This window comes from Globicephala melas, chromosome 6 (assembly GCF_963455315.2).
Source record: "Globicephala melas chromosome 6, mGloMel1.2, whole genome shotgun sequence".
NCBI lineage: Eukaryota > Metazoa > Chordata > Mammalia > Artiodactyla > Delphinidae > Globicephala > Globicephala melas.
Genome location: NC_083319.1, coordinates 33,623,977 through 33,636,566, shown reverse-complemented (window position 1 = coordinate 33,636,566; position 12,590 = coordinate 33,623,977). Strand labels below are relative to the sequence as shown.

Genomic DNA, 12,590 nt, shown 5'->3' with positions numbered 1-12,590 from the left:
TCCTACCATCAGAAACACTTGAGAAACATTGCCTAGTCCAACCCCCTCACCTGGTGCCTGAATCCCCGCTGAGCATCCCTACCAGGAGCCATCCAGTCTCCACCTGAGGGTGGCCCGTCACTCTAAGTTAAGGCAGGGGTTCTCACCCACTGCTGTGAATCAGAATCACCTGCAGCACTAAAAAAGGACTCAGAGACCAGGCTGCTAGAAATAGGACAGGGCCTGGCGGAGGTGACCAGCTCGTCCCCATTTGCATGAGCCTTTCCTGACCACGTTTCCTGCTCCACATTTATTATTACTACCCCATTAGGTTGGTATTATACCCATTATACACATTTGTCCTCCTAGAGAGACTTACTTTTCTGATTCCCTTTCCAGTTCTTTCCAGATTCAACTTGTAATTCCAGACTTGACTCAACATAATCTGTGGTTGTGCTGCTTCCTAGCAGCATCAGCCATACCGTAAGCAGTGCGAGTAATTTATTTATTTAGAATGAATTATTTATACCCAGCATACTTCCAGGCAGTGAAAGACTCATCAACAATGGGGCCATTGGAGTTGCACACTGGGAACTGATATTACTTTAGATACCATGGTCTTGAATTAAAAATGGGGGACAGAACCTTGAATTGAATCTTTTACCAGATGGACAGGAAAGATACAGATTGGGTCCTTGGCAGGAATAGACCGGGAACCGCCAAGCACTTGGTAGCATTGTGCCCTTTTTTCCTCTGCTTCTGTGAAAACTCAACCAGAAAAGAGCATGCGCACCTCTCACAGATGCCTTGGGCTTATTTGGCCTCTCCTGCAGGTTCTTTGTTTTAATTTTACTGTTCTGAATCACCTTCGCGGTCTGTGATAGTTCATTTCATCCACAAAACTTTGAATCTAGAGGCAAATGGAGACATAATTTTTCAAGGAGTTCCCTGCCCAGGGCCTGGCTGGCATCTCAGATGCCAAAAGCATCAGTAATGGTAATATGATCCTTAATCTGTAAGAAGCACCAGTCTAAAAAGGGCCACCACCTGTTCCACCTTCCCTGTCCTATCTGATACTCTCAATGGCCCCAGAAGAAGGGCAGATTTAGTTAGCCCATTTCAGAGATGAGTTCAGTGAGGCTCCAGGAGGCTTGCCGATTTGCCCAAGGCTGCTGTCAGTGACAGACATAGGAGGAACAATTACCCAGAGCTTCTAGATTTTAGGCCTCAGTTCTGGCTACTATGCCCAACTGCTCTTCTGCCATATCCACCTGTCCTGGGGTGGCAGCGCTGGGCAGTGGAATTTGCACTGGTCTGGGAGAGTACACAGCAGGCACTGCACTTGTTGAATAAAGGAATGAATAAATAAATATGAGCATGAATGAATGAGAACAGAACACTTCCCTTTCCCCACAGAAGATCAATGCATTGTGCTGGAGCCCTGTTGGGGGCTCATGCTTCCTCCCACCCATTTGTATGCAAACCAACAGCTAGCAACCTTCCCTCCCTTCATGTATGACATTCCACCTGCTCCCAGAACCTCACTTTACTGGCATCCAATGCCACGGCCAGGAAGGCCTATCCATAGTCTCCAGTCCTCAGGGTCTCTCCCTCCCCCTCTACTTGGCCCATAACGCATGCCTTTAATATTTCTTCTCTTTTTCCTCCCCCACCTTTTTTTTTTTTTTTTTTTTTAATGAATCCAGAAGGTGGAAGCACCTCATAGATTATTAATGTGCTAAATGGCCCCTCAAGAGACCAGCGCCAAGAAATGGCTCCAACCCGCCCTGGATTATTGGCCTCCATTCTCTTTCTTAGAGAGTAGCACAGCAGCAGCGGCGGCAGCGAAGTTTCCACCTGTGGCTAATCACACTGTGGGCTCCTGAGTGGTTTTCGATCAGGTCCACAGGCTCCGTCACTCCACGGCAAGGGTGCGGCAGCCACATGGGCTGGGCAGTGGTGGAGTTCTGGCCTGCTGGGTTTTGACTCTTGGGGGCTGAGAAGCAGACATTATGTGCACCTTGAGTGTCTTGCTGAAGAACCCCTACCTTGCCCCGACGCCTTAAGTTTCAGGGTCTGCAGTGCCAGAGTAAATAACCTTTGCTGTTGATGCAAAACAGGGGCTATAATTGGAGGTCTGCTCCTGGGGAGGAGTCCTTGTCATTGTAACATTATTACATCATAACATTGTTACCAGCAGCTACTGTTTTGTAGTCTATAAAGGTGCTTTCACCTAAAAGATGAAAAGCCTTCACTGATTCTCACAACTGCACAAAACATATTAGGCTAATTTGCTATTCCCATTTTACGTAAGAGAAAAGTGAGGCTGAGAAAGATAAAATAAGACCATGGTGTAATTACAAAGCACTGGAGAGTGAGCCATGGGACCCAGCTTTGCTGTTACTGTGAGAACTTGGGTAAGATCCTACCCACTTTGGGCCTCTGCTTCCCAGTCTGTGCAACAGGGAGACTGGACCCAATGATTGCTAAGATCTTATGTCTTTCTATGAATCTACCTCAAATTCCACAAACCACAGCTAAGTAAGAAACAATCGTTTGATTTCTCAGGCAACCTACAGTTTTAATAAGATAATCACATGAGAAAATCAAGTCAGATGACAAAATTTCTGTTCCTATAAAGGAAATGGCATCGACCGATAGTTTAGAGCTATGTTGGAACTCAGTAAATAGCAAAGGGCTTGATTTGAGGGTTTTCACAGATTTGGTTTTTTAAATGTCAAAACCAAGCATGACTTAGTTTTTTCAGAAATCAAGCCCTAAATGTGCCAACAGTTACACAGAGACTTAGCTTTTTCAGAAATCACGTCCTAGATGTGCCAACAGTTACACAGAGTCAAGGTTCTCCTGTCCACATGCCCTCCTCACTTCCACTCCCTCACATGAGCTTGGCCAAGGAGACAACCCCATCACACAAACTGAAATGTTCCTGCCCAGGAAAGTCCTCGAGGGAGTGCCAAGGCAGGCCAGGAGGCAGGGTGGGCTGCCGAGGGGAGGCTTGGGATGGTGCCAGGAGAAGTGCATCTACAATTTAATAATCTGCTGCAGGTGCCTTTTTAAAGGACAGGCTCTGCGGGATACGGTTCTTGATGAAATAGTGTTTGCAACTTCCTGCGAGCAGCCCTTTATCCCTTCAGGAATCTGACTTTACTTTCATCAGCAAGGCTATTTCTCTCTGCAAGCTGAGACAACTATCATCTCACTCCCAAGAAGGAAGGAGTTTTGTCCCGCTCTTAGGGTATGAACTCCCGCTGGCCACATCTCTTGTACCTTTGCTGGCTTTGCCTCCATCTCTTGTTCAAGCTACCCTGCCTCCATCTTCCCCACCCAGCGCCAAATCCTGCTGCTCCCCAGGCTCCGTGCTTTCAGAAGGACAGACTATGTTGGTGGGAGCTTTTTAGAACTTCTCCAAAAATGTGCAAGGCAGGGTCAGAAGCAAGCCCCCTTCAGATCTCCGAGGAAAGGATTCTGAGGGAGTCTGAAAACATTTCCAAAGGAAGCATATTAGTTCAAAAGCATCAGGGCCAGAGATGGGAGATGGGAGCTGAGGCCATGCCAGAGGTCATTTCAGGTGCCCTTTATGTCCTTTTACCAAGGGGCTGCAGTTGGAAAGCCCTTGGGTTCCTCTAGGTCTGGCAGGCTCTGATGATCTGCCCTCATCGTTAGGGATGAGCCTGAGGCCTCGAAGGCGGGCATCCAGCCCTCTGTCAGCAAACATGCCCAGGTACCCCTCAGCATCTAAGTCAGGACTGCACCAGACCCTGCCCTAGGGCGGCTCAAGGCCGGGTGGGCGCAGACACAGGGCAGCAAACACCATGCGAGGGCTCTGCAGGTAAAGGAGCACAGGGGAAGGAACGGGAAGCTCCACAGAGGAAGGGGCAGCCAAACTGCACCCTGCCAGGTGGAGAGACCATGGGCAGAGGGAACAGCCTGTAAGTGGATGGTGGCATATAAAGGAGCAGGTGGGTGGCAAAGAGAGGAGCAAGATGAAGGGGCACCTTTGGCCACACCACAGGCTGTGGGCTTTGTCCCAGGGGTGTTTGCCCCAGCAGCATCCCCTGCTGTCTCCTCCATGTCCCCTTTCCCACAGGGGCTGTGTAAATTGAAATTCTGTGGACCAGCAGCACTTGTCAGAGTCCCGATGTCTGGGAGATGAGCAGGACTTAGAGATCACCTGGCCCAAGCAAGTTCCCAGGAACCAACTGCATCCACATCACCTGAACTGCTGGTACTGAAATGGCAGCGGGGGTGAGAAGTGGGGTCCACAGTCCTTTAAGGATTTGATGAATCCCTTAATCTGGACCTGCTCAGAATGGAGCTCGGGAATCTGCATTAACACAAGCACATCCTTGGCCCCCATAAATGACTCTCACCATATAGTGTGAGAGCCAGCAATCTGATGTATGCCTACTCTATGGATTAAATCTCAGCAACAGTGGGACTGGATGAGACTAGAATGTTCGGGGAACCTCCGGCAAGGGGACCTCACTACTTCACAGCCAGGCAGCCTGCTCCACGCCGGATGCCTCCAGCAGCAAAGGCTTGCTTGCAGGGAGTGGAGGATCCTGCTCCCCTCTAACTTCAGCCTTGCTCCTGCATCTCTCCACCTACATCTCAGAGACCCAGCAAAATCTCTCAAAGAGCCATGCAGGTCTGGAGGCTAAGATTTCTCCCTCCTACCCAGCACCCTGCATGTTCTCCAGTCTGAACATGCTCAGCTCTCCAACAGCCAGAACCTGACTCTCCGCAGATGCCTCCCACGCTATGCCCTGGTGTGTCTCTCCCAGTGTGAGGCCCAGAGCTAAGCCCCGACCCTGGGCGGGGTCTGACCAGGAGGACAGGGACAGAACCTGCACTGCACGCCCTGGACTCCATGAAGGTCCTCGCGTCTAGCTGGAGGAGCTGACGCTCCCAGTGACTCACATCACGACTTAAACAATATTAGCCTCTCAACACAGCAACCATGAATCAAGAAGCCCAGCAAAAAGCAGAAGTTAAATTTAACTGATTTTAGCACCAGGGTAAATTTTCACCCCTTTGTGGCGCAAATCCCTATTTTTGTAGTACCAGGAAACAGAAACAACTGATTACGCATCCCAGGCTGTCTCTGTCCAGAAAGCATTGTTCCCCCAAAAGGCAGTCGGTGCTCCTTTTCAATTACACAAATTACATGCATTTTCCCATTTGTGAAACTCTGTTTCGGAGCCCAGTTTTGAATAAGTTAAGGGATTGATCAAATCCCTTGGGCGACAGCAGACCCACTCACCCCAGTCCTCTACCATCTCTTCAAACAAGCTCAGCCTCCAGGAGGTGGGGAACGGGCGGGAGGTCCCCGGAATCTGGTCCTGTGTCAGCAAATGGGGCTGTGTTCCCCGAGAGTGGGGGGAGGGAGAAATCTTCCAGGGCCACTCTCCATCAGGACCCACATCTTTGTTCCTACATCCCCCTGCTTGACTTCTCAGGCTGGGAGAAGTCTGTTCTCCTTGGCTCACCCTGTGATGTAGGTCCCCAGAACTCTCCAAACTGCTGGGCACCGTCCAGTTCGTAGCCCCTCAGTGTCCCTCATCTGTGCACAGCCAGAGCCCTGGATCTGCCCAGGTGTCTGGTAGCAGATGCCTAGGGCAGTGGTGGACTAAGCACGAGAATCACCCACAAGAGCCTGTCAGCAACGCATAGGGATTCTGCTGAGGTGGAGGCTGAGGATCTGCATTTTTCTCCCAAGTCCTCGGCCTCCCCATGGTCAAGTCCACATTGTGAGAAACTCTGCCATGGAGGGTTTCAGGTTCCCAGTCTACCCCCTGCACTTAGTTCAGTTTAGCACTCAGTGAGGACCTACTGGGGTACTAGGCCCTGTGCGAGGCGCTGGCAACTAAGGGGTGAAGAAAACAAGAGTCCCTGCCCCCAAGAAGCTTACAGTCTAGTAGGGAACACCCAGATACAGAATAAACTATTCTCCACAGAATGTAATTCATTTAATAACGGAACACCATATGCAATATAGAAGTGACGTAGAACCACGCACGTTCCTCAATCTTGTTTTCACTATCACTCTCCTAGGAAACCTTTAAGCATTTTTTCCTAATCCCACCCCACTCATGAAATTGTAATACCACAGATATACTATATATCCGTTTATGCACCATATGTGTACCTGTGCATTATACATAAAAAGAGTGAGACTTTTTGCCCTCTTCCCACAAGAATGAATTTTCACCCCCTTGAGGGAGATGACCCCCCACTGAGAAGGCATTGTTGAGGAGGGAACAATTAATTCACTTAGGGATGGGAGGCACAGAAGGAAAGAGATCAGGAAAGGCATCACAGAGGAAGCAGTACCTATCCAGGGTTTTGAAGGATGAGCAGGAGTTCAGCAAAACAGAGAAGGGACTCAGCATCTAGCCTCCCTTGCTGGGCAACCTGACTCTTGCTTTCCTCCCAGAATTCCTCCTTCCTGTGGAAGCCAGCCTCCAAGATGGTCCCTAGTGATCTTCGCCTCCTGCTATAGCTTGTATAGTCCTCTCCCTCATAAATAAGAGCTAAATTTGTGATCAATAGAATATGGCAGAAATAATGATATGCAAACTCTGAAGCTAGATCCTAAAAACTTCTACAGTCTCTACTTTGGTCTCCTAGATGACTCGTTTTGGGGGAAGCCAGCTGCCATGCCATGAGGACCCTCTAGCAGCATTATGGAGAGGCCCCCACGGGGAAGCCCCAATTTGCCAGCCATGTGAGGGGACCATGCTGGGAGCAGACCCTCCAGCCCCAAGCAAGCCTTCAGATGATGCCGGCCCCCAGCCTCCAAATCTGCCAGCTGGACCTCAAACATCTTGGAGCAGTTGCAAGCCATTCTGTGGGTCTGAATTCCTGACCCACAGAAGTAATGGAATAATAAGTGATTATTGTTGTTTTAAGCCACTAGATTTTAAGGTGATTTGTTACACAGCAATAAATAATACACCCCACCTCTCATAACCCAAGTTTCTGTCTTGTCAGCTCCTCTAGGCTGGGGGCCCTCTTTTGCATGCTGAGGCTGGGGAGCTTTAGCTGCCAAGCCAGGAGTTTGCAACACTGTGCTTGCTCCTACAGCTCCTAGAGAATTCTGAGGGGCAGACAGTTCTAAGTGAGTCTCAGAGAAGGTCAGGAAGCTCCCTGGATTCCTCTGGGTGGGGATTTTACAGGGAGCTTGCTCTCTCATGTCTGGGCAAAATATCCATGTGCAGACCCTTCCCTCCCTCCCTCCCTCCCTCTGACCATTCAACATCTAATAAGGTCTGTGAAGTGTTAGGCACCAGGAAAAACAGGAGTAACTCAGGCCTCGTTTCTGTTCTCAAGGAATCCATAGCTCAACTAAATACATCCCCACATCTGCAAAGCCGTAAGAGGGGGAAAGGCAGACAGGCTTGCGGGGGTGGGCTGTGTACATGCTCTGCTAGAAGTAAACAGGGGGAAGTGAGAGAAAGAATTTCTAGAGGGCTACTTTAGATAGTGCAATAAGAAAAGGCTTCCTGGAAGAGGCAGCATTTAAGCTGGGTCTCTGAGAACGGGTAGGACTTGACATACAGGTCATGGAGAGAAGGGGATGTTTCAAGTGGTGGGAACAGTGTCTCAGGAAAGACAAGGAATGCTAAGTAGTTGGGGCATTCAACTCAGGGAATAGCAGGAGACGGGGCAGGGGTGTCAACAACAATAAAACAAGAAACACTTAGTGCTTAGGACATGCCAGGGCACAGTTCTAATCCCTGTTTAATAATTTAGCCCACACAGCAGCCCTATGAGGTCAGTCCTCTTATTACCTTGCTTTTACAGATGGGAGGCTGAGGCTCAGAGAGGCAGTGCCTGGCCCTGACCAGCAGGAGTCTGGCGTGCTCCTCAGTACTCAGGACAGAAAGCTCAAGGGCAGAGAAGGTGCATGACTCCACCAAGGTCTCACGGCTGTTTGTGGGCACCGCAGGGTTGGAAGCCAGGCTCCCCCGGCACATTGAACCGTGCTGGTTTCCAGCTACGTGGTTAGGTTTGCACCAAAACACGCTGAGCTGCTTTTCTGGCCTCATCCACTGTTGCATCCGCCCACCCTCAGCATGGCCTGCTCCGGCCACGGAGAGTGACTCACTGCTCTCCAAGCCCACACTCCTTCCCACCTCCTGCTTTCGCATGCCCAGTTTCCTCTGCCAGCAGCGCTCTCCTCCACGTCTCCAGCTGTCCAACGCCCTCTCCTCCTTTGCAGCCAGCTCCCCATCACCTCCCCTGAGAAGCCTTCCTGAACCCAGGGCTGAGTGGGTGGGTGGCTCTCCCCTGGGACCCCACTCTTCCCTTATCACAGCTCTGCTATGGCTGCCTCCCACCTCCCCTCTGGGGCACGAGCTTGAGGCTTTACCCCCAGCGCCCCATATACGCAGGGCTGGACTCAGAAAGTACGTCAGTCAATGTGAGCAGAGTGAAACCAGATCCCCCTGTGGTCTGGCTCCTGCCCACCCCTTCATTCTCATTCTCACCACCCTGACTCCCCACCCACCATGCTCCAGCCCCACTGCCCTCTTTTCCGTTCCCTGAACAAGCCAAGTTTGTTCCCATCACAGGCTATCTGCATTTGCTATTCCATCCTGACATGGAATACTCTGCATCCAACCAACTCCTTCTCACCCTTCAGGTCTGAGTTCAATTGTCACCTCCTCTAAGAGGCCTTTCCTGACTGCCTCGAGGCGGCCACTGTTTATCCCATCACACTGTTTACCTCTACCCTAGCCATTTCCTTACCGCAATCTTATCTCAAGGGCCAAACTGCCTTTGAGTTTAAATCCTGGCTCTTACCTATGAGCTGAGGGTCCTTGGGCAAGTTACTTAGCCTCTGTGTGCCTTGGTCTCCTTATCTATAAAATGGGATGATGATAATACCAACAGCATAATACCAACAGTTGTAAGGAGTACATGAGTTAATGAAAATACGTGCTCAGAACAGTGTCTGGTGTGTTGTAAGCCCGACATACATACTATACAAGTATTGCTCTTAGTATGATTACTTAATTGTTTATTTGCTTATTGCCTGCCTCCCTCCTAGAATGTAAGCTCTGAACAGGCAGGGACCATGTCTGTTCTATTCGGCACTATATCCTCAGTGTCTACCCAAATTCCAGGCACACAGTAAGTTGCATTATATTTATTGGATGGATGAATGGATGATGAATGGATGACGGATGGATGAATGGACGAGGGATGGATGGATGAAGCAAAGAAGTAAAACATGTTCCTGGGCCACAACTCATCGTGGGGTCTCATCTTTCTACACGTCTCTCTCACATTCTAAATAACAGCTAGCACTGGTGAGTTTCACCTATATCAGGCCATACATTCACTGGTGGAACATTCAACAGCGTATAACATTTGCCAGTGTAAAGAGTGAATAACAGCCAAGAGCCCCAGAAAAGGCTTAACCAAGGAGAAAGGCAGTCTTAGTGGACAAAATAATTTCAGTGAGGGCGGGAGGTTTGGATCATCTAGTTAAAGAAACAGTGAGAGCAGGTCTCCGAGGCCTGAAGGTCTAGGGTGTACTTGGGGAAAGGTGCGTTGTTTAGAGGGGCAGAGGCATGGAGTGAGTGGCAGGGATAGGAAATGAGACTGGACAGGAAGACTGGCTGGATGTTGACAGCCCTGAAAGTCGGGCTAGGGAGTCACTGAAATATTTCAAACACACAGTGATGGTGTCAGGGCTACCCTTTAGAGCCCCACTGTGTCAGCCAGGACAGGCCAGAGGATCAAGCCAGGAGGTAGAGGCAGTGGGAGGCTGTGTAATCATTCAGGAAAGAGTATGGGAGGTCTGAACTGAGCAACTTAGGAACCATGTTGGGCAAGGAACCATTTCTGAGAAAGACTGGTGGCCAAAGACAGTTCCCCAACCAAAGGTGGCCTGGACCTTACCTGTACCAGATTCCAGCCTTGGAGGGACTCTGCGATGATGGACGTAACAGATGGACAGACTCCTCCAAACACCATCAAGTGGTTCGGCCCATATTTTATTGCGTCGTAGAAGGCTTTCAACCCTTTTGCATTATCACACTGGGGAGCAACACAAAGAAAGAGAAGCCCAAATTAGAAACAGCTTTCCCCAGGGACAAGAGCCCAACAGTGGATTCACACAAACAAAACTTCCTCATGGGAAACCTGGGTTTCAGTTCTCTCATCGTGAGGCCTCTCTTTAAACCAGTCCTGAGCGCATGCTGTGAGCTCAGTGAGGTGTGGTCTTGGTACCCCTCTTCCCAGCTCTCCTCCCTCTGAGTGTCCTCCAAATCTAGGACTTTAGGCTCCCCAGCCATCTCCCTTCAGAGCACACTAGGGAACGGGCCCCCAAATTCCTCACCCTGGGCCTCTCCCATCATGGTCATCTATATTTTAAAAGAAGATAAATCCACACCCATTAGGATGGCTATTATCAAAAAAGCAGAAAACAACAAGTATTGGCAAGCGTGTGGAGAAAGTGGAATCTTTGTGCATTGCTGCTAGGGACATAAAGTGGTGCAGCTGCAATAGAAAACAGTACTACAGTTCCTCAAAACAGAATTAAACAGAATTATTATATGATCCAGAATTCCGCTTCTGGGTATATACCCCCAAGAACTGAAAGCAGGGACTCAAAGAGATATCTGTACACCCATGTTCATTAGCAGCATTATTCACAGTAGCCAAAAAGTGTAAACAACCCAAATATCCATCAAGAGATGAATGGTTGAACAAACTGTGGTTTATACATATAATGGAGTATTTTTCTGCCTTAAAAAGGAAGGGAATTCTGACACATGCTATAACACGGATGAAACCTGAAGACATTATGCTAAGTGAAATAAGCCAGACACAAAAGGACAAATGTATGATTCCACTTGGGTGAGGTACCTAGAATAGTCAAATTCATAAAGACAGAAAGTAGGATAGTGGTTGCCAGGGGCTGGAGGAGGGGGAAATGGGGAGTTAGTGTTCAATGGGTACACTCTCAGTGATGGTAACATTCCAGAAATGGATGGAGGTGATGGCTGCACAACAGTGAGAATGTACTTAATGTCACTGAACTGTACACCTAAAAATAAAGCGGCACATTTTATGTTATATACATTTTATCACAATAAAAAAGCAGGAGGAGGAGAAGGAGAAGGAGGTGAATCTAAAGGGAAGAATCTGTTCAGCAGACACTTGCCAAGCACCACTCTGTGTTCAGCCCAGGGCTGGATGCTGAGGAAACAGAGAAATTGGACACAGCCCTGCCAAGGAGCTCGCATATGAGAAAGAAAAACAGATCTTGGTGACCCGCTATGAAAATGAACAAGGACAAATGTCTGCAGATATCGGGAGTCAGTTATGGCTCACCTCCCTCTTCTCCAGTTTCATCACTCTCATCAAGCCGTGTGGCCGGCTCTCCCCTGGACAGAGCCACTGGCTGCGAACTGGGCGTCTTGCTCCTCCTGAGACCCAGTCAAGCCCATTCATCACCTAGCAGTCCGAGGCCCCTTTGTAAAACATAAATTAGTCCCCTTTTTACTCTGCTGCTTTCTGTGCACTTAAAACCCAAACTCCTATCAGAATATAATTCTCAAAAGGTTAAAAACATAATTCTCATGAAAATCAATAGTGGGTACATGTCAACCTTTTATTTAACTAATAAAGGGCATCTGCAGGATGACAAAGTCGATTCAAAAGAAAATTTGGGAAGCAGGGATTTTTATAGTGAATGCAAAATAAGAAATAAGATTGCTAAGTTAGATACAAAACTGGTTAGTGTCCTATACGGCAATAAAACTATCACCTTTGGGGACAGAAAAAGAAATCACTGAAAACCAGCACATCTTATCAATTTTAGAGAATTGTAAGATGACTTAAATTCCCCTAGTCAGATGACCCTAAGGAACGGCTGTTAGAAAACGCTCTAAGTGTTAGGCTAACTGGTTATATAATAACGATTTTATATTATTTACAAGTTTGGTATGATATTCTTCACCATCCTTATCATAATGGATGCAGGAAGCCACAAGATCCAGCCCTGCCTCCCACTCTGACCTGATTTCTCTCCACTCTCTTCCTTGCTCACCAAGTACAGCCTTACCAGCCTCCTTTTTGAAGGAAAAGCAATTTCCTTCCTGCCTTTGGGTCTTTGCACTTGCTGTTTTCTTTGCTGGGAATAATATTCACCCGGTTCTCAGCATGGCTCACTCCTCATCATTCAAGTCTCAGCTTAGCCGTTACCTCCTTAGGGAATTCATCACTGTTGCCCTACCCAAAATGGTCCTCACCCCCCGTCACTCTCTAAGATGCCACCCTAGTTTATGCCCTAATATAGCTCCTAAAATTATCTGAAATCATCTTGTCTATTTTTGTTTGTCTGCATATTGACTGTCCTTTAATTAAAATGTAAGCCCTCTGAGGACAAGGCTTTTTGGTCATTGTTTCTACTGCTGTTTCCTCAGAGCTTATACAGGTGCCTTAGTAAGGATCTGCTGGATGCCTGAGGGGGCCCTCTGACCTCCCTGCATCTGTTTCTCCCCTCTCTTTCTACTTCCATGTGTCTCTCCTTATTTTTGTCTTACTTTGTCTCCCCGCCCCTTCCCCTCAAG

General features: G+C 48.5%; 1 protein-coding gene across 2 annotated transcripts in view; it reads right to left on the bottom strand.

Moving 5' to 3' along the window:
• The window catches only part of GABBR2 (gamma-aminobutyric acid type B receptor subunit 2), a 359,081-nt gene that overhangs the window by 245,877 nt on the left and 100,614 nt on the right, over positions 1 to 12,590 (bottom strand). For both annotated transcript variants that reach the window (XM_060300705.1, XM_030829817.2), the window contains exon 2: positions 9,913 to 10,050. In XM_060300705.1, coding sequence (XP_060156688.1) covers positions 9,913 to 10,050 — 138 coding nt within the window. The remainder of the gene's footprint in view (positions 1 to 9,912; positions 10,051 to 12,590) is intronic.